General features: G+C 44.7%; 2 protein-coding genes across 13 annotated transcripts in view; one reads left to right on the forward strand and one right to left on the reverse strand.

The window, feature by feature from the left end:
- Nucleotides 1-12026: 12026 nt before the first annotated feature.
- Nucleotides 12027-18799, reverse strand: LOC135897520 (uncharacterized). 2 transcript variants are annotated; one of them, XR_011514364.1, is made up of 2 exons: nt 17356-18799; nt 12027-12186 (listed from the first exon to the last, which is right to left on the reverse strand). XR_011514364.1 is itself a non-coding variant. In XM_070538236.1 (2 exons), exons 1-2 carry the CDS (start codon nt 18008-18010, stop codon nt 12178-12180), a joined length of 645 nt encoding a protein of 214 aa, XP_070394337.1. In that variant the 5' UTR covers nt 18011-18799; the 3' UTR covers nt 12027-12177. The 2 variants fall into 2 exon arrangements, 1 of the variants encoding a protein (XP_070394337.1); XM_070538236.1 differs by having other exon boundaries at nt 17375-18799.
- A 1094-nt stretch (nt 18800-19893) lies between these two features.
- The window catches only part of LOC135897525 (uncharacterized), a 31606-nt gene continuing 25846 nt past the window's right edge, over nt 19894-25653 (forward strand). For 2 of the 11 annotated variants that reach the window (XR_011514365.1, XM_070538237.1), the window contains exons 1-4: nt 20105-20248; nt 20995-21090; nt 22490-22540; nt 24795-24828. Coding sequence is in view for 3 of the 11 variants with exons in the window: in XM_070538237.1 (XP_070394338.1) it covers nt 20186-20248; nt 20995-21090; nt 22490-22540; nt 24795-24828 (244 nt within the window). In the remaining 8 variants the exon portion in view is untranslated. The other 9 variants (XR_010563070.2, XR_010563068.2, XM_070538238.1 and 6 more) reach the window with 8 other exon arrangements.

The following is a 25653-nucleotide window of genomic DNA, read 5'->3' on the forward strand; positions in this document are numbered from 1 at the left end:
CGGCGGTTTTGAAGTTAGTAGGGTCGGTGATGAGTGCGATTGAGGCGGGAAGGCGATTCCAGTCCGTGCTTGTCCTGGGGATGAATGAGTCACTGTACCGGTTAGTACGGCACAATGGCACCCCGATTTTAAGGCTGTGGTCAGTGCGGGCAGAAATATATGACGGAGGGGTAAGAAGGGTCTCTTTTAAAAGGGGGTTCAAGTGAAAAACTTTGTGAAAAAGGGAGAGACGGGAAGATTTGCGGCGTGACGAAAGATCAGGTAAGTTAAGAGTTCGTTTCATTGAAGAAATACTTGCATAGCGAGAATAATTAGATAATATAAAGCGTGCACTGCGGTTTTGAATACTTTCAAGAGAAGAAACTAATGACGACTGAGTCGGATCCCAAATGGCTGAAGCATATTCCAATTTGGAGCGAACTAAAGTTTTATAAAGAGTTAGCTTCAGGGAAGAAGGGGCAGAGCTAAAATTACGGCGTAAGTAACCAAGCATGCTATTAGCGTTTTTAGTAACATAGTCAATATGCGAGTGCCAAGAAAGGTTATTTGATATGTGAAGGCCGAGATACTTGTAAGAGCTAACTGACGTCACAGGTGCACCATTAATAAAGTAGGTGTGCGTGGCAGTGTTACGAGATATATGCATGGCCTTGCATTTATTTGAATTTAGTTGCATGCACCAATTAGAACACCACTCAATTACGCGGTTAAGGTCGTCCTGCAGCTCTTGGGAATCTGAAGGATTAGTAATTTTACGGTAAAGAACACAGTCATCCGCGAAAAGCTTTATGGAAGAGGAAAGAACGCAGTTCGGAAGATCGTTAATATAGATTAGAAAGAGAAGTGGACCCAGAACTGACCCTTGAGGAACACCTGCTGGTACGTTAGAAAACCGAGAATTACAGTTATTAGCGTTTACAAACTGCGTCCTGTTAGAAAGAAAGTTTTTTATCCACTCGAGTACATTTGAGTCCAAGTTAAGTTGAGACAGCTTAAGCAGAAGTAAATCATGGGTCACAGAGTCAAAGGCCTTCGCAAAATCAAGAAATACGCAGTCAATGTCGGTACCTAGATCAGAAATTGCAAAGAGATCATTAGTAAATGTTAAGAGCTGTGTTTCACAGGAAAAGAACTTACGGAAACCATGTTGACAGGGGTTGAAAAAGGAGTTTGATTCTAAAAACTCAGCCAAATGTGAATATATTATATGCTCAAGAATTTTACATGAAATGCTAGTTAGTGAGATAGGCCTATAATTGCTGGGTAAGTGTGTGTTACCTGATTTATGAACTGGAATCACCTTTCCCACGCACCAGTCGTGTGGAAGAACAGACTGCTGTAATGACTGAGTGAAAATGTGTGACAAGATAACAGCAGAAAATACATCAGTACACTTCAAAATTTTTGAGTTCAGGCAGTCTGGGCCGGCAGAGGACGACGTTTTTTGATTGTTTATTAGGCAGCTAACACCAACCCAGTCAATAGAGATTGGATCCATGGGCGAAAAACCAGAATTGGATAAAAGCGGTAATCCACGTGGCATTGTGGTAACATGTGAAGAGAACACATCATTAAATACATTACAGCATTCTTCAAGAGCAACAGGTTGATCGTTTGGGTATGTTAATTACTGCAATTACTACTGCAGTTAATACTCTACTATACTCTACTACATGTGTCTGGGACATGCTGTTCATTTTCTTTCATTTGTGTCATGGTCATTGTGCACAAGATATGATTGTGCTTTCCTTTGCTTCTCATTTACAAGCTTCCTAGTTGACTTGACATCTAGTTGTTAATGGCACTATTGGCCTCGAGCTCCACCACTGAAAAAGCTGGCGCCACCGTCGGCGTGACGTGCTAGGAGGGATCACGTGGGCATAGCGTCCGCGTCGGCTGCTTCGGGCGCGCCGAAGCGAGCTGAAAACGAGTTTAAATTCCCTCGTACGCTGCGGTTTTCATTTAGTGGCGAAATGTACCCGCTTCGAGTGTCTCCTTTACAACGCTTGAAAGCACTACAATAGGTAGTGGCTGCCTTTGAAGGCGCGCGACATGGTAGGCTGCTGCTCGGTGCCGCAGGACCGGACGCACGTAACGGAGGCCGGTGTCAGCCTTATTCACACGTAGCCGCAGGACAAGAAGCTGCTTGAAGCTTGGCTCGCGAAACATAAAACCGGCAAATAGTCATCGGCTATAACTCGGGTATGCAGCAAGCACAGACGCGAGGAAGATTTCTGCTACGGCGCCCGGTCTGCGACGTTCTGAAAACACGCACTGAGACGCACGCCCGAGTCCGCTGCCCGACTAATGTCATGACGGTTTGGTCTATGAACTTGTCGATACTATAGATACTGCCAAGTTCAGTGGAGTGGAAAGGCAGCGGTAAGAAGCACATTTAAAGAAAGCATGGCATATGGTCATGTTTATGCTATGAATTAATGCACTGGATTACAAAAAAGGAGAAGCGGGAAATTGCACGCTGAGAACACCGATAAACATACAGTGCGACGCAACTCAAGAAATAGCATTGAAATGTCAAAGAATTTAGAACAAAAAAAAAAGATTGAATCGTCGCGACGGCACATCACAGTCCCCGTAGGCGTCGAAGTCTCTACAATGAAATTATTTTTTAACAGCTGTGATAGCGCCCACTCAACAATGGTTGCTTGCATACTGTCAAAGGCTCCTATTCTGCGGCCTTAAGCTCATGGCACGGTGCGAAAACGCGCGCGCGGAGAAAGCGAAACAGTGCGCGGACAAGCATGCAGATGCGCAGTCGGTCGCTGCGAATCTGCGCGATCGCTGCATTGAGGCTTCGTTCTGTTACGCTCCATTTAGTTATACAAACACTATAAGAACATATTTCACATGGTTTGCTCTCAGCGTTTACCTACCTTTCACGCAAGAAGCCGGTTCGGGAGACTCCATCGCGGCGACCGCGCGCAGTGGCGTTCACTGTACGTATCGAGATAGCGGCTGTAAACGATTGTGTGCTTTCAGTTTGCCCAAGAATATTATTTAGACTGTAAGAAACTTCTCTTGCTTCGAAAGTACTTACAGAAATGTCCGGGAGAGCTCGCGCGTGGTGTTTTCAGTGAGCGCTGACAGCAAAACCTATGAGGAGCGCGCCACGTGATCCCTCATACTACGCCAGCGAGGCGCTTCCGATAGAGGGCGACTCCGTAACTCCTCGCCGCCAATACGCATCCAAAAAGGCCAGCAAGTCTGTTTTTCCTTAACAGACTCTACCGCATTTTTCATTTCGTTATTTTAGAAATTGGGAATATTCAATATTTGATTCGATATTCAGAGGTAATTTTTCCTGAATATTGCTATCGATTCAATCAGAAAATTTCATTATCCAAGCATGCCTATTCAATATTAAAGCTGCAACAATAAAATGCTTAGGTTTCAGTGCATGAGAATAATGTCATTTATAATTGCTGAATGTTGTGGCTTACGTACTGTGTGCATAACTTTGCCGCTTATATTATAAGCAAGAAAGGCGCAAAAAGATTGCTTGGAGGCAGGGGAAAGCTGAAAAGTGAAGCTTGCTTGACATCATGTCAAGCGTTGAGGGCCCCTAGATGATAGTGATGGCTGGCAGCCAGCTCAGGTATAAAATTGGATTTGTCTTATTTTTTTCTCCTCAGTGGCTCTGACGAAGTGACATAGGAGCGCTGCGCCAAGAAGGCTGCAGCAGAGAGAGCTCACAGTGCTTTGCACAAAGGGAGTGACAGACTGTGAGGAGTTGAAAGATACTTCTTAATTTTGACAGCTGATGCTATCTTGGCATACATATGCTATTATCTGAAAGTTGCACATATCTACTAGGAGTTCCTTGAGATTTTCAGTTTTTTTTATACATGCTGTGATTTATGTGCAAAAAGGCATGGAATGTTTTCGTTCATCTTATGAATGAAACCACTTTTTATTGATTCACTATTTTTGTATTTTACTAAGCATACAAGCCGTAGAATCCTTAAGTTTTGCAGTGACGTGCATAAATGTTGATATAACTAATATTGCATTGCACAGCACTTCCTTCGTTTCAAGCAGCTATGCACAGACATGCGTGCAATGACAGAATGAATGTTTGCATTTACCGTCGGCGCTCAGCGTTGCCCATGTATTAATTAAGTTTACTGATACCTTTAGCTACTTCTGCTGCAAGATTTATGGCAACGCTTGTGTAGTCTTGTTAAGCTTGACGGAGCTGTAACGACATCACCTGGTCTGCCTGAAAAAGACACATTGAGATGCAAACTTGTGCACAGTGGCACAAAATGTTTTCACTTCACATCACGCGCAAAAGCGCCACCTGTGCTTTCATGGCATTTCATGCAGCCGTACTTCTGCCGCGGGTTTTACCTCAACGCTTGGGCGGTGCGGTGAAGTTCGACAAGTTTGTTATTATGTCGCACGATATGACCGAATTTCACGCTTTGAGACGGCATCTTGAGCGGAGGGCCAGCAAATGGTTACATTCACCTTAAGCACAAGCGCACTGTGGAGTCACTCGTTCGATTCCACGATGTGTTTGCGTCTGCCGAGGGCTTTACCTCAACGCTTGGGCGGTGCGGTGAAGTTCGACAAGTTTGTTATTATGTCGCACGATATGACGGAATTTCACGCTTTGAGACGGCATCTTGAGCGGAGGGCCAGCAAATGGTTACATTCACCTTAAGCACAAGCGCACTGTGGAGTCACTCGTTCGATTCCACGATGTGTTTGCGTCTGCCGAGGGCTTTACCTCAACGCTTGGGCGCTGCGGTGAAGTTCGACAAGTTTGTTATTATGTCGCACGATATGACCGAATTTCACGATTTGAGACGGCATCTTGAGCGGAGGGCCAGCAAATGGTTACATTCACCTTAAAGGGGTGGAGACATCAAAATTTTCGTTCATACGTTTGTTGATTCAAACGTTGCGTCATGCTTCAGGGAGCACGATACACACAGCGGGATTCATATATATCCGATAAATAATTTAATAATAGCATTATTATACCGAGCGATTTCGGTTTCGGTTTCTGGGCTCCGGGGGATGCTATGACGTCACAGAGGAGGAAACCCAACATGGCTTGGTCACGTGGGCCACAAAAAATAGTGACGTAAAACTATGCTGCGTCGTCTGCTCGCGCATACGCGTGCTCTGCTAGCAGAGGTCAACAACTGGCGACTCTAAGTGCATGTCGCGATTATTATAATTATTGCGAAGAGCGACAACAACGGTAAGAAAATATTGCGGCTTGTGAGAGTCGGTGATTCATTCCGAAGCGCCGTTTAGCTTTGAGTGAACCGGAAAAGGCCTAGCGACGATATCGGCGGCGCTGAACGATCAGAGGTGGTGAAGCTGCCGTCGGTGTCAGAGTGACCACTCCTCGGTCGCTGATTGGCCGCTTCGCCGTACGGCTGCCGCACAAATGGGTCCCGGGCATGTCCTCTCTACGGCAAGGAAATCTCGCCGTTCGTGAGAAAAACCGCCGTCGCACGGGTGCCCGGCGAACGGCAAACGGTGAGTTTCCGCGCCGGCAACGTGGACGGGCCCTCACATAGAGAAAGGCCAAGCGAACGAGAGACCGCTCCGAGCTGCCGAACTATGCGACTATGCGAGGAGAGAAGCGGACAACACGAACGCCGCATATCCTGGTCCCTTTCGGAGTCGGCCGGCTAGTGTTCAAACGTGTGAAGGCCCGTCCGCACGGCAACTCGCCGCACGCAGTTTGCCGTTCGCGGGCCGCCGTGTGGCGTTCGTGTTGTCCACTTCTCTCGTCTTGTGTCCGTGTCTGCACGCTTTCTTTGCATTAAGAAAGGATTTCTATATGCCTGTAGCTCGGTCATAGTGGAAGCTATGCTCGGTCGCTCGGCTCAGCAGGCTCCGTAATCGGCATTTCATCGCTACTCATCATACGTCACGTTTTTGTGTTAGTGTGCTATGACGTCAATATTTTCGTTCCTCCTCTGTGACGTAATAACTGCCGCGCTAGCGATGGGTCTCGACTACGAGAAGGAGTTTTTAATGACTTTTTGGAGCTGAATTAAAATTATTTTGAAATGTTTGCAGCTTCCAATACCTCGTTCTGGGTGTCCTTGCATACGGAAGCAGCCTACAACATGCTTTTTATAGCCTCAAAATTTGGTGTCCCAACCCCTTTAAGCACAAGCGCACTGCGGAGTCACTCGTTCGATTCCACGATCTGTTTGTGTCTGCCGAGGGCTTTACCTCAACGCTTGTGTAGGGCTGTGAAGCTTCATAAATTCTAATAACAGCGCATGGTCTGATAGAATTTCATGCACTAAAGCGTTTAATTATGTGTGGAGAGGCAATGAAACTTCATACTGCGCTCGCAGCTTCACAGGCATAGGATATTTTTTATATCAATGATAATGCTGTGCAGGTTTCTTTTGATGAATGAATAAGTGCTCTTTAGAGAATGAATGGTAATCATGCTGTGAAGCGTGCAGCAGCAGTCATCAGCCATAGCCGGCGCTTTTTCGAATGTTTTATTATGCTTCTGTAAATTGAGCCTGTACCTTCGAGTTTATGCTTCACATAAGACTTGAGTGTGATTCCCTCACAGGAAAAGCGTTTAGCAGGCTTGTGCGTTGAGAAGCCGTAAACAATGACTGACCTAGAGGGAACGTAACGTATTGTACGCATTGGCGCTGTGCATCGTACGTAGCTGACCGAGCATTGGATATGCAAAGCGGGTAGCGATGTCGCAGAACTTTCGCTTGTTACCGCTTCTAGCAGAACCGGCGCGTAATAATAAACAAATGAAATGCTGAAACTAGCGGTAACGCCCACATTGTTCAGGTACGAAAGAGATCCGGGCAAGCATTGCAAGTCAATCCAATCCTCTTATGTCCTAGCGAATCGTAGTGTTCGTGAGTTCGCGTCTCTTATGCGCGTTGTTTAAATTTGAAGCGTGGGAGTCGCTTCTTAATGCTTTTCCACAATGATGAGTCTGACGGTGAGTTTTACGATGCGGTTACAAGTTTTACAATATTTTTATCTAAACAAGTGCGTCTGCTTTCGGCTTGCTATAACTGTTCCTCGTCTGGATGGACAAGTAGCGCGTTTTGCAAACAGCATTTCTAGTGCGGGATTAGGTACTGCGCCCGAGAAAATTTGCGCTTATTATGTAGTATGTAGTAGCGAATAGTTATTGCTGCTCCTAAACAATGAGTCCACAGCGCCGCCACTGCAAACTAACATCGAATTTACGCGCTTTGGGTGTTCGCACTGAAATGTGTGCCGATGTGTGGTGCAAGGGAAGTCCCTGTACTCAGTTTAGTAGGAAACTCCATGCTCTTGCTGATGGCTGAGTTCTTTCATAGCATGGGGCATACCGCCCCAGATGGTGCAACGTGTTCAGTTCTAGTATCCGTAACTGGAGAACACCGAGGCAGCTTGCCCTAGACGCGGGTGCACTCGGCCGCTGTTTTTGCTCCATCGCCATGCAACCGAGTAATCCTTCGTTGAACCGTTTTCTTCTGTATCAAGCCACTTCCTCCTGCCCACAGTGGCACCATTTCATACAGCATGATGCAGCAACTCATTTCTCTGTCCTGCTTGCACTCAGCACCCTGTCATGTCTTTCCCAGTGAAAGCTGCATTAATTGATGCACTAGGCATGCTTGAACTCGGTTTTAGCTCTACTGAAACTTTGCTCAAGCAAAGTGGTATCGTGACTGTTCTACTACCATTCTTCCACTTCGCACCCTGCCATCCATTCTGAAAGTGTGACACCTGATTTAGTGTGAACACATTTTGATGGAGTTTTTAATATATTGATGAATTAACAAGACCTTGCTCCACTAAGCTTGAGCAGGCTAAGCTGGGTGTGCCAGTCGAGTGAGCATGATTTCTTCTCTGCTCATAATGCCGACATACATGATTGGCAGACAGGTGAAAGGTTGGACTTAAAAAACAGTGGTGTCACTTCTAGGTGCTTGACACATTAAGAGATAGCATGACATATTATGTGCATGACACATTAATGCATGATATAAACAGCTGCAAGGACCCACTAATGGGATTTTACTGGGACAGTGTTAGTTTATTACTTTGAATGTGATATCACTGTAGGTGAACTTCAACCGCTTTGAAGGATCTAGCAGAAAATGGAGTCTGATTCCAAAGGCAGTGCAGTCTAACACATCATCTCAAAGTACCAGCTGTCAAGAGGGAAGAATGCGAGAAACTGGCACGTTTTGCACGCACCAGATGTTTCAAAGAGTGACTTTGGCACAAGAGAAGTGTATGTGCAATGATGTGTTAACGGTTAGAACACAGGAAGTAAAATATGGATAGAATTGAACCTGCTCTCAGGAATGGAGGAAGCCTAAAAGCAGTGAAGAAGAAACTAGGAATTGGTAAGAATCAGATGTATGCGTTAAGAGACAAAGCCGGCAATATCATTACTAATATGGATGAGATAGTTCAAGTGGCTGAGGTGTTCTATAGAGATTTATACAGTACCAGTGGCACCTACGACGATAATGGAAGAGAAAATAGTCTAGAGGAATTCGAAATCCCACAGGTAATGCCAGAAGAAGTCAAGAAAGCCTTAGGAGCTATGCAAAGGGGGAAGGCAGCTGGGGAGGATCAGGTAACAGCAGATTAGTTGAAGGATGTTGGGAACACTGTCCTAGAAAGATTGGCTGCCCTATATCCACAATGCCTCATGACCTCGAACGTACCGGAATCTTGGAAGAACACTAACATAATCCTAATCCATAAGAAAGGGGACGCCAAAGACTTGAAAAATTATAGACTGATCAGCTTACTGTCCATTGCCTACAAAGTATTTACTAAGGTAATCGCAAACAGAATCAGGAACACCTTAGACTTCTGTCAACCAAAGGACCAGGCAGGATTCCGTAAAGGGTACTCAACAATAGACCATATTCACACTATCAATCAGGTGATAGAGAAATGTGCGGAATATAACCAACCCTTATATATAGCTTTCATTGATTACGAGAAAGCGTTTGATTCTGTCGAAACCTCAGCAGTCATGGAGGCATTACGGAATCAGGGTGTAGACGAGCTGTATGTGAAAATACTGAAAGATATCTATAGCGGCTCCACAGCCACCGTAGTCCTCCATAAAGAAAGCAACAAAATCCCACTAAAGAAAGGTGTCAGGCAGGGAGATACGATCTCTCCAATGCTATTCACAGCGTGTTTACAGGAGGTATTCAGAGATCTGGATTGGGAAGAATTGGGGATAAAAGTTAATGGGGAATACCTTAGTAACTTGCGATTCGCTGATGATATTGCCTTGCTTAGTAACTCAGGGGACCAATTGCAATGCATGCTCACTGACCTGGAGAGGCAAAGCATAAGAGTGGGTCTAAAAATTAATCTGCAGGAAACTAAAGTAATGTTTAACAGTCTCGGAAGAGAACAGCAATTTACAATAGGCAGTGAGGCACTGGAAGTCGTAAGGGAATACAGCTACTTAGGGCAGGTAGTGACGGCGGATCCGGATCATGAGACAGAAATAATCAGAAGAATAAGAATGGGCTGGGGTGCGTTTGGCAGGCATTCTCAGATCATCAACAGCAGGTTGCCATTATCCCTCAAGAGAAAAGTATATAACAGCTGTCTTACCAGTACTCACCTACGGGGCAGAAACCTGCAGGCTTACAAAAAGGGTGCTACTCAAATTGAGAACGACGCAACAAGCTATGGAAAGAAGAATGATGGGTGTAACATTAAGGGATAAGAAAAGAGCAGATTGGGTGAGGGAACAAACGCGAGTTAATGACATCTTAGTTGAAATCAAGAAAAAGAAATGGGCATGGGCAGGACACGTTATGAGGAGGGAAGATAACTGATGGTCACTAAGGGCTACGGCCTGGATTCCAAGGGAAGGGAAGCGTATAAGGGGGCGGCAGAAAGTAAGGTGGGCGGATGAGATTCAGAAGTTTGCAGGGACGACATGGCCACAATTAGTACATGACCAGGGTTGTTGGAGAAGTATGGGAGAGGCCTTTGTCCTGCAGTGGGCGTAACCAGGCTGATGATGATGATGATGGCTAGAACATTGGGCCGTTTGCTAGAAGGATTCAATCCCACCAACAGTCACACACTTCTTTATAGCCTTATGGATGTATTTCACCCACTTTGGAGGTGGGTTGAGTGTGTACGATTGTGTCACAGTGTGCATGAAATCACAAGTTTGTGGGGAGGTACAAGTTATAGGAAGGTCACTTTGATAAATGAGTATGTGCAAGATTACACATGCATAGAAATGTCACAATCATCACAACCTATTGCATACTTAGACAGTTAGCAGTGCTATGTTTTTGTCTAGCTTTTTTTAATTTGCTTAAGCTCAATGGCTGGAGAAACATTAGCACATGCAAAGAATCCTCGAAACAGAATTCTGTGACACTCTGCACATGACCTATGGGGTTAGGCACGGGGGAAAGGGGGTGGGTCAAGTGCATAGTTTCACCGCAGCATGGTAGGATGTTTAGTGGGGCAGTCAACGAATAAATTTCTGCGCTACGTGTATGTTAAGTGTGCTCTACCAACTCTGAAATGCCAAGGAAAGAAGTGTGTAGTAACGTTCACATGATTATTTACATTTCTTTCTTGGTGCAGAGAAAAGGCACTTCAAGCCATACGGGTTCACTTTAGGGTGGAAGCCTTAGAGTACCTAGAACACCTACACGTGACCTGAAGTATCCAAACAACAGGGTGATATGAATTTCAATGTGGCAAAGCATGCTGTGTAAGTCTTAGTTTTTATTGGTTAGCTTAGCCTGCAGCGAAATAATAAAAAGCCATAAATTTCTAGTCGCTTAATCACGAAATGCTTGAGTTGTGCATGTTTACGTGTTTTCTCCACACCACATTTTTTTTGTAGCTTTTCCTCTAGATGTTTAATACAAATGAGCTTTCACTTTGCTACTTATATAATTGAAAATTGTTGCATGCTCAACAGTGTTATAGTGTAGTGGAAGTCAGTATGTGAACAAAGAATGGGAAGGTTTATTTAGGTGAGTGCTCTACACCAAGTTATACCAATTGTGAACTTGAAATTATTTTTATCCCTCAGATATGTCACCTTTTCATACCCATTTCATGTAGTGAAGCAGGTTACCTTTACATAGCTCTTTTAATCAGCGCAGATTTCTCTGCTACATTAAAGTAACATTTAGATGGGCTACACTGTTGTACACCATAAAAATGTGCTGTATTCTTTCAGTCAAACAAACTAAGAATAACTTTGAATTAATATTGAGGCTGTTTTCAGGTAACATTCAAAATGCCCTTTTCTAGACGTTCACTGAACATCCATGTAATATGCACATGTCTTGCAGCGAAATGTCTATGGGATACCCAGAAAATGTCCTAGAAAAAAAAAAATGTACGCATAGTGCACGCAAAAATGTAATTTGGATGACTGAATTGTGTTACTATTTAGAGTATGCTCAGATTAGGTACAGGGGCCCAATACTTGATCACCCATGCAACAGTGAAAGACAATCGAACAGTAAATGTGTGTTGTGCTTTTCGAGTTTATTGCAAAACAGTGTAATCTGGACTTGAGTGTTGGGTTGTCATAGAGTGCTGCCCTTTAGCATGAATTTTTTAAACGCTGTCTCTGTTCATTTGTGTTCATAACCAATAAAAATTGTAGCCAAAGCTATACCTTGCCTCAATTTTGACAGTGACAAGCACTTGATCAAGGAGCAGTATTTCAAAAGACTTGCCTAGGAATTAATTGGCACATACTTAACGTAGTGCAAAAAGAAACTTGTGTGTAGGCTAGTTTGTTCTTCAACATGGAAGCCAAGTTGTGCTGCATAGCTGATGCAAAATACTGCTAAATAAATGCAAAGGTACTCAAGACGGTGCACAATCATCTTCTGTGTTTCATATTAACTATGCAGTGCAAGTTGGTTTCATAGCAGGTGAGTGTTATGCATCTGCAAGAAAAAAGTTATATCTTATATGCTGCACTGGCCTGTTACATACACAATGCCAGCTTTGCAAGAAAATAAATATGTATAATCAATCTTTTATTGGCAGAACCACTACAGCAAAATATACAAGTCTGATTTTCCACCTTAGACAATAGTGTAATATTTAGATAGAGGTACAGACGCTCCTGATGACTTGATGGTAGTGTGAATGCATGCAGCTGGTACATCAGTGGACCTGTACAAGAGGGAAAAAACGCAGGTGAAGTACAAAGGATTAAAAAGAATCTGCAACTTGCACTCTCAGATGAACATGTCACTGTGACAACCTGAGTGCTGCTGTTGAGGATTTTCTTAGCCTGTTGGTCCGCGGGCACAAGTGCCTGTCTTGCATGAAGCTGCTTAGCGCAGCTTCCTGACGAGTTTTCTCTATCCACCACCCGAGAACGCGCTCTGTAGCGGTCAGGCTCCGCTGAGAGACTTGCGGCAACGGGAAGGTAATGGGGCAATGTCAGTACAGATTTCGGTTGCTAAAGCAGTACCAGACCGATGGAAAGCAAATTTTGTAACACAGTTGAATATCCAAAATACTTGCTACTACTTAGAAGCAGATTGATCAGGTTTTCAAATTGAATAATACAAAGTGAACCTGCCCACATTAAAGCTTCAACCACAAGAAACACATTCCTGACGGATTGTTGACGCCAGCTGCCATCGTCAAGAACGATGAGATGCTGGGGTTGATGCTCTAGATGCTGAATTGTGCCCACATCAAATCAAATAGCCGGCCAAAAATATGTTGTAAACTTGTTCCTTGTGGTTGGGCCTAAGCAATCCCGATGCCGCAGGTAACCATAAAGCAGTTGCACAGCTGCTAATGGATCTAAGTTAATGCATTGATAATGAACAAATAAACCTCTTAACAGCATCGAAGTATACAGGCATATTGCTAACGGGGCTCTAACGGGGCTAACAGGCATATTGCTAACGGAGCTTGTAGATACACTGAAACCCGATAATAACAAACTGGCCTATGCACTAAAAATAGGTTCATTATATCAGGTAATTCTTTAAATCCAAATGCGCCTATAACGAAAGGAAACAAACTTTTGTACTGTGTTTGTCCTATATGAATTTGTTGTCCTCAGTGGAAAAATTAAGTCAGAGTTACCTGCACTTTTGTAAACAACACCATGCATAGTAGACATCAATCTTTAGCCTTAAACAGTTTGCCAGTCACTCAAAATAGAGACTCGATAGGAGCTTGCTTGAAGTACACTGCTGGTATGTTTCCAAGTATTCTAACATTTAGGCACTATTTAAAAAAAAAAGTTCGAAAAAAAAAAGGCTTCTGTTACAAGTGAGTGTTTTGCATGAGTATCAGTCAGGAAGTTTTGTGTGTACAATATACAGGATAATTCACTTTATGCTGGTTTGTTATAGTCAGGTTTGGCTAAAGCCGTACAAAGAGAAAAATGCTACGTACTACAAGTGTGGATTTTTTCCTTGGCACTAGCCAAACATGAGTTAGAGCACACAATTGTTTTTTTATCCATATCATCTGGTAAAAGGCGAAGGCATTCCCTGTGAAAGGTTTTTGAACAGTATGCACAAGAAATGTCCAGTACTTTTCTGCCATACAGCGGTTGCCTGCATACACAATGCAACTCATAAATACAATCTTTTGGCCGCACACGAGTAGTGGGGGAGCTTGTGAGTGGAAAATCTTCCATGTTGCCTTTTTGTATGCATTTCAGCAAATGTCTGCGCAGCATACTCTGATTAAGGTTTAAATTTTCTGGTCTCCTATCTGATGCTAAATAATACATATTTGCAATTGCAAACAAGCCACAGTCAAGCGTGTGGCACTGGTTTTGTGCCCCTTTAGTGCAAATGGTCAGCGTTGGTGACTGCAATTTTAGCATGTGACAGATTTGCCTGACGGCATCAGAAGGAGTACCTTGGTCAATTGAGTCATATACAAAGACTGTGTTTTTATCAGCCTCAACATTGGTTACCGTAAGCCAGTGATCGGGATTTCGAACATGCAAGATTTGAATAAAAAGGCTTTCTACTTTAGTAAATAGTAAACGATGGCCAAGTAGCACATCTTGAAAGCCATCCCAGTGAGAAAACTTTTGATGAATCAAGTATTGTGCTACGTTAATCACGCTGTCTGATATTGAGGTGCCCTGTACTAAGACATTTAAATCGGCATCTGAAAGAGAGTAGCGTTTGCAGACATTTAACATGTCTGCTGTCACCATTGCAAGGCTTACCATTTGCTTTTGCGATGGCAAAAACTTACGCTTAACAGCTTTGACTTTCTTTGGCCGTCCTCTTCTTGCTTTTACCAAAGGTACAAGTTTTGTACTATTCGAATGCCTGCAACTGCTTGTAGCAGTCGATTGGGGTAATGGAGCTGGTGTACCTTGTAAGCTAACTGTAATTTGATTACTAGGAAAGGTGGTTAAGTTTATGAAGAATGCCTTGCATGATGCAAGTTTTTCCATTAGCTCCTTCTCACCACAATTAGATAATACATTAGCCACAGTCTTGGACATTTCACAAAGCCTCTTGTAGGTGTAAGAATACTTTTCTTGAGCAGTGTCGAGCTTCACAGATGGCAGCAGCTGAATGCTGCTTGTCACCACTGGTGTGGCACTTGAGACCATGCAGCTGTCACTCAGGAAATGATCCTTACACCACCTGTCCGGTATGCATGCTTTGTGAAAAAGGTCTTGCTGGGCAAAATGGCGAGCTGCTATAATGTGTGCACAAGGCAAACTGTACTGATTATAAAAAGCACACATGCAACGCGTCAGGCATAATGAAACACTGTGCTCAGAACTTGCTGAAGCCACTACATAAGAATTAGCAGTGGAAGTAACCAAATAACCTACTTCTTTAAACTGTTTATACTGCTCAAGTACTTTACTTGTGGCCTCAGAAGTGCAATTACGGGCCAAGTCTAGTTGAAATGGCTCACTGACATCATTTACATTTAAGTTCAGCTTCATTTCCTTAAACTTGGAAAATTTTAGAGATAAGAAATCCTTCTCAATATAACTTACTAATGCTTCTATGGCTTGAACCAAATGCATGCTTGAAGTGAGATAACTTTTAATCTTTTGATTGTGACACTCAATGCGATTATTCGTGTTATTACCAAATGTAGGAAGTTTTTGCCGATATGCATGTACCCACATTTCTTTACAGGAGTGCCAGTTCTGCATGTAATAAGAAATAAAATCTTTAGGCGCCATAGCTTCGAGCTCAGCAAGCCTGTCTAAGTAGTCCTGCACAGTGAAGGAATAAACAATTTTTTTTAACAGAGGGAGTAACTGATCACGCTGCAGTCTAGCTTTCTCATTGACTTTTTGCTGAAAGCATTGCAGCACATGCCATGTACACAACAAAATTTCAGAATTAGGAAGAATCTTAGTCAAAATGCGTAGCTCGTTCATGTCTTTATCTATCATGACTACTCTGCAAGCAGATACAATGAACGGGTTAAACTCTGCAAACTTGGCAAACATAGCCTGCACGATTTCAGTCGTTTCATTCCGCAAAAAGGCATAACACACAGGTCTCCCGCGGCCTCCACCATCTTCAGCCAATACAGAGTACAAGATATAGCCTTCAATGTTTACTTTATATGTTCCATCAATAAATAAAATCTCTGGGTACTTTTCCAAAATCTCACGCATGTGCGTTGTCTGAAGTAGCACAAATTGCAGGTTATTACTTTGATTCTTTTCATAGTGAATGACCCAGTTTGGATTATTTGCTAACAAGGTGTCTATTTTTTCCAAGACCATTTCTCCGTGAGCCTGCTCATTGCGAATAGGAATAGAAAACCTTTGCTTGTAATTGTTAACATCTTTTGTAGTTAATTTCTTGCCCGTTTTCTGTTCGACCAAACTTTTAAAATACTTTGGGCCAATATTACATTTGGCAAAATCAAAGAATTCTACCTTCTCTACATCGTTTAGAAGCCTGCTTTGAGGATACAAGTCATAATACTTCGTGGCGTGATTATGCTTAGCTTGCAGCTTGGTTATTTTGTAGTGAAGAGTAGGTGATTTGCACAGGCTTACTGAAACTGCCATTTCAGAACCAGTACCATTGTATGCTTGCTTGGGTCGCTTTCCTGTGCCTCTTGGTTTTATAGCACGACCATGAACACAGCTATATGAAATCCTAATATACTCAAACTCTTTAGATTCTGTTGCAAATGGACTTCTATGAGACCTACTTATTGTGACTATGTGCTTGCCCTCCCTGCACCATTCATCAAAGCTTTGCCTAAAAGAAATAAAATTATCAAATGTTGCATTTAAATAAACTTTGCTGCCTCCACCATGCAATAAAGTGACAGTGTTAGGAACTCTGGTTGTGTTAGCACCAGCTCCTTCACAAACAGCCTGGGCATCAGAGCTGGCAGGCCTGCAGCTGGATGTCAAAGCAGCCTCACAACACCTACGTCGCGTGGGAGCAATGCACGCAGCTTTGTCAAGGTCACCAGCCTCTGTGCCAGGATTGCTCGTCATCTGCCCTCCATCTTGCATTGTTTCTGACCTACAGCATTTGCAGACAATGACCTCATTTGGAACACCATTTATGACAGGTCTGCACTCAGCCATAGCAACTACCAAGCAGTCTTTATTCTGCCTGCTAGCCACATGCTGCACCTTGCCAAAACTATCACAAATGGCGTCATGAGGGGCACTGGCTTGTCCTTCAAGCTTGCTACCAGAGACAGCAGAAGGAGCAGACTCAGACTTTATACTGTCAATGCATGTCTGTTTCTGGCTTACAACTGCTTTCAAAGGTGAAGCGAACTTCAAGAACTTGGCAGCTGTCACAGCAAGAACTTTGCCTTTCCTGTCTGCAGCCAGGTCACAGCTCCATTCTTGCTTGTGCAGTGCTGCAGCCTTCCGCCTCCTCCTCGATACTACCACTTTCCACTCCCTGTCGCCACAGTGGGGGACAGCCTCTGGCACAGCTGCTTCTTGAGCACTGGCCTCTCCTTCCCCCACAGGTGAGCACACAACAGGAGCACTCTCATGCTTTTGTGTGGCTCTCCTAGTTTTCCAGACACAAGTGGTGCTTGCACCTCGACCAGGGATCATTGGCTCAGCAGACCTCCCCTCGGCTTTTCCCCTACTTGGTACACTTGTGCCATGGAAAGTGGGGGAAGGCAGGCTGTCCCAGGTGAACCAAGCCTTGCTTCCCTTGCAACGGACACGGACACCGCCAACAAGTGAAAATCCAGCACCTTGAAGGGTTCTGGTAGGCTGGTTGGTGCCGTGCCTCTGCAAGGGAGCAGTGCTGGCTTTCCAGACAGGAGCTGGTGCTGTGGAAGGTCCACTTGCTGCATGCGAAGAAATTAAAGTATGCAAACCAAGCGGGGGAAAGTCAACCTCGGAGATGGCAGGGATGCTGTCCTGCCGAGTCCAACTGGTCCATGAAGAAGGTGCCTGGGTCTCCTTGTAGGACTGCTGGATGCGGCTTCTCTCCAGATGGATGGACAGGGTGCAGGCCCCCTGGTACAGGAAGTCTGCCAGCACCTTGTTACCAAAGCGGCTCGGGTGGACACCATCTCTGCTCAGGCAACTGGGCCAGTTGTCCACGAGACCACCCAGGAATGTGTAGCCACACTCGTGGCAGTACTGCATCAGGGCACTGTTAATCTTTTCGTAGTTACCATTCAGGTCATGCAACCATGAAGACTGAGCTTCCCATGAGCTGTACTGATTCTGCCCCCGAGGAAGAATGGCAGAAAAAGCTACATGCGCCATGGGATTTCTCTCAATGATCCCCTGAGCGAGCTGGCGATACTTGTCCATGCACACGCTGACACTGTCACCAGTGTTGTTAGTGCCAACGTGCACAATGACAGCATCAAAACCAGCTAGCTTGTCAGCAATCATTGACAGCAAATGCTCAATCCTTACTCCTCTATGCGCGGCAACACTGACTGACAAACTACGACGCGATGGGAAATACTGGTCCGCGTATTTCACCATCGAGTCACCGGCAACCAAAACACGTGTCATGTTGCAAGCAGTGCAATCTAAAATGACACCTAGAAGAAAAAAAAAGACTGCGAGAAAATAAATCTGAGCTTTTTCACAAACGAAAGGAGGCTACCTTCTAGTCAGCACTATATATACGTTGAATCCGGGAAATCCGCGCTAGGGTTGAACAAAGCAAGCGGTCGCGAACAAGGACAGCAAGATCGGCAAATACGCGACTAACACAATCAAAATACCATCAAAATACTTATTAGAATAGATATAAATAACGCTAGCAAATGTAAAATAACCCTGCAAAGCAGCTTTCGCGCATATAAAAGGATGATGTCAGAGGCTTGCGTGATTGCAGCAGAACCAGGCCTTAGGTCCAGCACCAGCGGCAGCAGAAAAGCACGACCCGCAAGCGCGGCTGACGGGATGCGTACTGAATGTCACGTGCGAACAAATAATCAAACCGCGCGCCCTCGAAAAAACGAAAATACGCGTGCATGTGACGTTGACATTTAGTGACGTCACTTCCGTGCGTTGCAGGAGTCGATATTGTGTGGGGTCGTCTGGGGAGCACCGCGTTGCAGCAGTCTTTGCCATTTATTTATGGCGTTTTTCACTGGTCGATCTGGAGCGGTCGCCGAAATCCTCGAGCGAGCGCTCGGGTTTCGCGAATCCGAATCGGCCAGCGGAGCGCAAAAATGCTCCATGGGGGATCATGGAAGTCTGCGTGCACGTCGCACAAACCGGTTCCGGAAACCATGCCCGACTTCCGCTCTGTGCGTTTCCACGGCAACCAAACTCGCCGTATCCCGTGCGTAATTTGACCACGGCAATCGCAGAGTCCGTCATTTCCATGTCGCGCCCGCAAGGATTATACATGGACAACGTGCATAAAAGTCTTCGTACAGCACCTGCGTCACCTAGTAATCGCTGTCGTCCGAGCTCTCATCGCTAAACGCGAGCGCTGCAGCAGCACCGAACGCAGCCATTTTGCGAAGCAACACAATGGGCGCGTTAAGTTAAGGGCGCTCGAGCGCGCTCTAGACAGCAGAGCGCGCTCTTTTAAGCTTAACGGCTAAAAAGCGACTTCCGGTGCGTGATTGCGGAGCGCGCTCTACGCGCACCATCCTGGAAACGGTGCGCGAGAGCGCGCGCCTGCTACGGCTTCCGGAAAAATGACGTGTTTCCTACCCTTTCCATTAATGCAAGTCCGTTCTCCTTGCCCAATCGTTCCTCTCGCCGCCGCGCTGCCGGGCGTCTGAAGCTGCTGTCAGGCGAGATCGGCAACGTGTTGGCGCGCTTTGAGCTTGCATCGCCGCTGCTGCTGCCTCCGTCGCCGCGCGTCAAGTTCTTCTACCTCTTCATCGTCTAACAAGGACTGCAGAAGTACGGTCGGCGGGGCCATCTTCGAAAAGCGCGCGAAGTGCAATAGCGGATGCGGAAGCAACATAACATTCGCCAGACGGCACGTTCGTGCACACGAAAACGGTCGGCGAAAATGGCCGTTAAGTTAAGCTCCGAAGGCGTCGCACTCGAGCGCACTCGAGCGTGCTCCTTTGGAGTTCGGAGCGCGCTAACTTAACGCGCCCAATGTTGTGCGTACCAACCCTACCAACCGGGGCTGTAGTCAGGTCCGCGCGCGCGCCCGATGCATTGTTGCCAGACTTTACAAATGTGTTTCTGGATAACAAAAAAAAATAAGCAGAATTTTTGTTGTATTATTTATTGATACTGACTAAAAAACTTCGAAAAAAGTTTCATAGAGGCACTTACGAACGATTTCTACGCATTTCATTTAGCTGCAAGCATTTTAGCGGGCTGGCGTTGCACCGTCTGGCGGGTCTGGCTACGTTTAGTGAGCGATCACCGCGGAGCTGTAGCGGAGCCGCGGAGACGCGACGGGCACGAGCACATCGAAAATGGATTTCACCGCTGTTTCTGCGCACGCGCGAGGAGCGGTTGCTGCGAGAGAGAAATGTGGGGACTTTTGGTGCTCAAGATTTCTCGTCGTTTAGGTACTACGGGGAAGAAAACCGTTTGCTCTCTTTGTCCCTAGCCGCGCTTGCAGCACAGAATCGACAGGATGCGTGGCCGGCAAGGCGGAAGCTGCGTCCGAGGTGAGTTTGTTGCTATTTTGTTGCGACGGTAGCGTATTAAATTTTATAGTCGCAAGGGGATACGTTTGGAAGTGAGGTGTCTTCTCGGATGACTTTAGTGGCAAAGCATTACGTCGTGCCGATGCATTGTTCATTAGTGTCGTTGATCAAGGTCAGCATACCACACACTTCAGGGGAATCGCGGGAACGGAAACAGTTTATGAATTAACTGCCGTGCCGATGCATTAGTTCTTAATGTAACTGAGAATACAGCACACTTGGAGGTTCGTGGGAATGGAAATCTTGTACTCTGTATGTGTAAGTATAGAACTTGCGTCGTCATGCAATCTGAGCCGTAGATCGTTGTGAGAGCTGTATAGCCACACTGGCAAAACACTACGCCCTGCGCATGAATACGGAAGAAATGTATGCAAAAGAACAGTGGTCGTCATGCAATTTCATAGCAGTAGACCATTGTGAAAGCTGTGCAGTAACACTGATATTGGCTAGTTAATAATCCCGGCTGTTACGATGTCTAGCTCATATACGGGGCGCTCTATGTGGGCGAAACAAGGGCTCAGATCACTACAACCGCATGCGAAATAGCTCTGAATGCCTGCCAGTACACTTGTTCGGCGTCTCTGTGGTCAGCCAGTGACACACGCATTGCACGAAATAGTGAGACTTTGTTTAATCCGCAATGCTTATGTGGCGAACAGGAGAGCAAAAGGTGAAAACAATGTTTTCATACAAGGCAAGTCATCCATGTAGTGGAATTGCATTTATCGTTGGTGTAGTGTTGATGCACTTTCTGAAGTCCAACCTTTAATGCAACTTAGTTTTCGTTGGTGCAAGTGCTTCTACTGGAAACATCCAAAATATGATTTAACAAATCAAGTTGCTGTCTTGTACTTTTAGAAATTTTCCTCAGGTCTCAAGTCTTTTCTGAATCTGGAAGAGCTGGCTGATTGCACATTTCATCTCGAGATAGCTCGCACACTTCCAGCAGCACAGGTAAGCACACTTTGTTGAGTGCAGATGAGCACTGCAAATTCAATCATTTTGGTGAGGCACCGATCTAATGCCGCTCACTCTTGCCACAACACTTTTTCAACTTGTACTGTACTTGTTTCTTCCACCTTCCATTTGCAGCACCAGGGCTAAGGCACAACAGCAATAACATTTCTAGCAGAAAATTCTTGCTCCTTGGCATCTGAGCTCCCCATTCATTTGCTACTTTCTTCAAATTTTTCTTTTCATGTGATGCTCTTGCCTTCACACACTGTCAGGCTTCTCCTTCATGCGTTTCTTTAATACTCTTTCTGTCTGCTTCTTGCTCGACATACCATGCATGCCTTCAGTCATGTCCAATTGATCGATGCAGTCTTGTCCTTTTGTCTCTCTCCTCCAGAACCTGCAACTTTCGACAACCACTCCCCTGCATTATGTTGCTTCTTTTTGTGATAGTGCCTGGCTATCTGTTGCTGATGCCACACATTCACTTTGCAATGGTTTATTAGACCACATACATAAATTAGTAGCTGTACAAAACCTTGACTCTCCAGCACTTCCACAAAATTCATGCAGAAGTGGAAACACAGGTTACACTTCATTCTTCACCACAGCTTACTATGTCTGCATCAAAGCTTGATATTACCTACACGTGTGCACTGTCTTTGTGTCTTCCTTTGTAGCTGTAGGTCGCTGCATGAGCAGAAAAAGATTTTGTTGCTTAAATGTTCATGTGCTTAAGTAGGCAATGTAGTGTACTTGATTTTCACAATGCTTAACTCAATTGGTGGTATGCCTGCACTATAACATGCACAAACTGAACAGCATATCCAAACCAGAAAATTGCTAGCCTATCACAGTTAGGTTGAGTCATTTGAATGAAAGTAGGGACAGTTTTTGTATGGGATGGCTGATGGCATTCAGGCTCATCATGTCAACATCAAAGTGGGAGCAAAAACGCAGTACATGTATAAAATATGAGCAGTTTTATTGGATTGTGGTGCTTTACATGCACCTCACTTCAAGCACAACGATGTCTTTGCGTGTCACCTGTGTCCAAATGAAGCCACTGCAGCTGGTGAGCAATGTGCTTGTAGATGGCACTGGCTACATTCCTTTGGAAAGGCATCCTTATGTTGCACAATGTAGTGAAGATGAAGGCTTTTAAATTAATGTGTACTTTATTTTTTATTTACCTCTCACCCACTGTTGCCAACACAAATGATGTCTCCTGGTAAGCCGAATGCCTGTGAACATTGCAAGGCACAGTGTCAGGCAACCGTTTATAATCTTCAGCATAATACTGTAGAAGGCGGCCTTCTGGTTTGTATACATGAAAGCAAGCTAGATAGACTAAAGACTAGCTGACTTGACAGCTCTGTACAGCCTGTACTGCTTACAGAAAGCAAGTCACACTAGTCACGGGACCTGTAGCAGCGGCATGCAAATAGAGGTTTGTATTGCCTGTAGTACATATACATAGCCTTTCTTTGAAAAATATGTTTGGTCACTTTTCATTAACTTTACCTAGTCAGGACATGCATTATCACTTAAGCTGCTTGGTCTTCAAATAAAACGAGCATTTTCTGCATAGTAACTTTTACTTACATGAAATATGTGGTGGTGTTGACCTGTAGAAGTGTACAGAATACATAAAATCTTGAAGCACTTAAGCAGAATTTATAAACAATGCTAAATTTAGGTAGACTGACAAACTGGACTGTACAACACAGATAATATAGGGCACTTGCAAGACAGTTTCTTTATGGCCTAGTTCCTAGAAGGTATTTAGAACGAAAACAGTGTCAACTGATTGGAAAAGGAAAGGGGACAGACACAGTGCTCACTTATGACTCAAGGTTTTTTTTTTGTGTGTGTGTGTGTGCAGTTATACGAGGTGGGTTCAAAAAGAAACCGAACTTTTGAAATAGCATGCCAATCAGCAGAGCGAGCGCGCTGCAGCTACTGAGCGCATGTAATGGCAGGTTTAGACAACAAACTGCCATTTGCCGCGTTTCGCTCTGACCGTAGTTGGCGAGCTACAGCCACTGAAGTGAGCACATGAACAAGCTGCTCTTCGGATTGGTGCCAAAGTGACAATGAAGGAATTGGAAGAACAGCGTGTGTGTGTGAAGTTCTGCTACAAACTTGGGAAAACTTTCACAGAGACTTTTCAGTTGCTTAGCCAAGCATACGGGGAGGACTGTGCGAGTCGCACGCAGTGCTGTGGTTGGTTCAAGTGTTTTGAAGAGGGAAGAATGTTGGTCGGTGACGATCCCAAGCCTGGACAACCTTCCACATCCACAGATGATCACCATATTGAGGGAGTTCGAACTGTGATTCACGGAAATTGTTGTTTGACCGTTCGAGAAGTCGCTGATGAAGTGGGTATCAGCGTAGGATCATGTCATGAAATTTTGAGTGACAAACTAGGGATGCGTCGTGTCAGTGCAAAATTTGTGCCATGTTTGTTGTCTGGTGCACAGAAGCAGACCCGTGTTGAAATCAGCCAGGAAATGCTTGCCACTGCCACTGACGATGAAAACTTCCTTAAGAACATCATAGCAGCTGATGAGACGTGGGTTTATGCCTACAATGTTGAAACGAAAGTGCAGTCGTCGCAGTAGGTGGCCAAAGGTTCTCCTCGTCCAAAAAAAGCACGCATGAGTCGGTCAAAAATGAAGGTGATGTTGGTTGTGTGTTTTGACTGCAAAGGCATTGCCCATCAGGAATTTGTGCCACATAGTTAGATGGTAAACAAAGAAGTTTGCCAGGGAACCCTAGCATGTTTGAGAGATTCTGTGTGCAGTAAGAGGCCTGAATTGTGGGAAAATCAGGCTTGAATGTTGCATCATGACAATGCCCTGGCTCACATGTCGCTCCTTGTCCGCAGCTACTTAGCGAAACACCGCACTTCTTTTGTGCCCCACCTACCATATTCTCCGGACCTAGACCCTTTCCAAATCGTAGAGGAGATCCAGGACAATGCGAGAAGAGACCTGCATGCCATTCCAGAAATTTCATTCCAGGAGGCTTTCCAAAAATGGAAGAAAAGATGGGAAGAGTGCATTGCCAGTAGAGGGGACTATTTTGAAGGGGACAGCACTTAAGATGTTGTACCATAAGCAGCAAAGCTGTTATAGCAAAAGTTCGGTTTCTTTTTCAACACACCTCATATGCATGGAAAGGGTGGGGTTCAAGGCAGGTGCAACAAGAACGCCCAATGTGAGGTCGAATGTAGAGTTTAATGTCCAAACCACAGCAGTAAGCTGGTAACCTTTAAATGGTAAGCAGAACAGTAATGCTACGGGAACTGTCAGGCCCTTCATAATTGTAACAACCGTCGGAATGTTGAAGTGTCTTTTCAATGTCCCATTAATTTCCACTATTCTCATTCTAAATGGGCAAATGCACCTACATTCATTTACCACAAGACATATCAAGAGATCAACCCCACTAATGCTAGTTCTTTCTAGGTAGCTGAAGCAAAATAGCATTTCGTTCAGTCAGTATTGATGCAAGTTTTCAAACACTCCTATCATGAAATAGCTCAGTTGCTCAGATCTTGAGCAAGGCAGTTATTAGCTGGTATAATGTCAGAATTTGTTTATCATTTACTGGTAGACCTGCTGATGATAATGTAAGCAGAATGCTGCTGAGACCAATGAGAAAGTGTAAAAAAGAAAATAATTATTACATTGTTCCAGCCATCATTCTCTAACGTGTCCACCCTGCCCCATCGTAAGCAATCACTTCACATCCCAGCATGCATATCTTGCGCATTTCTTTATTTCACTCTTTCTCTATTGTGTAGGACTGGCCATATTAGCTTAAAGCACTAGAAATCAATAAAATGACATCAGCATTGCCGCTGAGGAAAGACTGAAGTTAAAGAAAACAGAACAAAATCATACAAGGAAAGTAAGGTACAACACAGGTACAACACAAATTGATAAGGAAAAAAAAATGTTCACAGAAAATCTGTACATGTGTAACAGAACCTTGTGGGTGCATAAAGAAAAAAAGACTAAATGTTAACCTCATCACCCAAAGGGTCCCTGAAAGTATTTTATTGGTGTGACCTACACGTACACAGTATCTGTCCTCGAATGGTTACTCAAAAAAAGCTTCATGTCACCATGCTATATAAAGAGCTGCAAGTGGTTAAAAATTACCCTCCTCTAAAGCCTTTCCTCTCCAATGTCACTTTTATTCTATGTGGCCTTGGCTATGTCCTGCCTCATTGGACACGACATCGTACAGTGACAGTAGTGTTGGCTACTTGCAGTTTACTTGAATCTAGTGTGTTCCCATATGACTTATACCCCTGTCAAGCGGGCAAGTTAAGTGCACTTACGGCGAGTGCACTCGGTTTTTAAGTACACTTTCCCAAATCTTAACGTCACAGCTAAGTGTACTCTCAGGTGAGTGCACTCAAGTCGGAGTACGTTCACGGAACGCACTTTGCTGGCCGAGTGCGTAGCCTCGCCGCCAACGGTTTGAAGAGTGCCTAGCCTCGCCACCAACGCTTTCAACGATGCAAAATGTAATGCATAGAAAAAGGAC

The sequence above is a fragment of the Dermacentor albipictus genome, chromosome 5 (assembly GCF_038994185.2).
Source record: "Dermacentor albipictus isolate Rhodes 1998 colony chromosome 5, USDA_Dalb.pri_finalv2, whole genome shotgun sequence".
Taxonomy (NCBI): Eukaryota; Metazoa; Arthropoda; class Arachnida; order Ixodida; family Ixodidae; genus Dermacentor; species Dermacentor albipictus.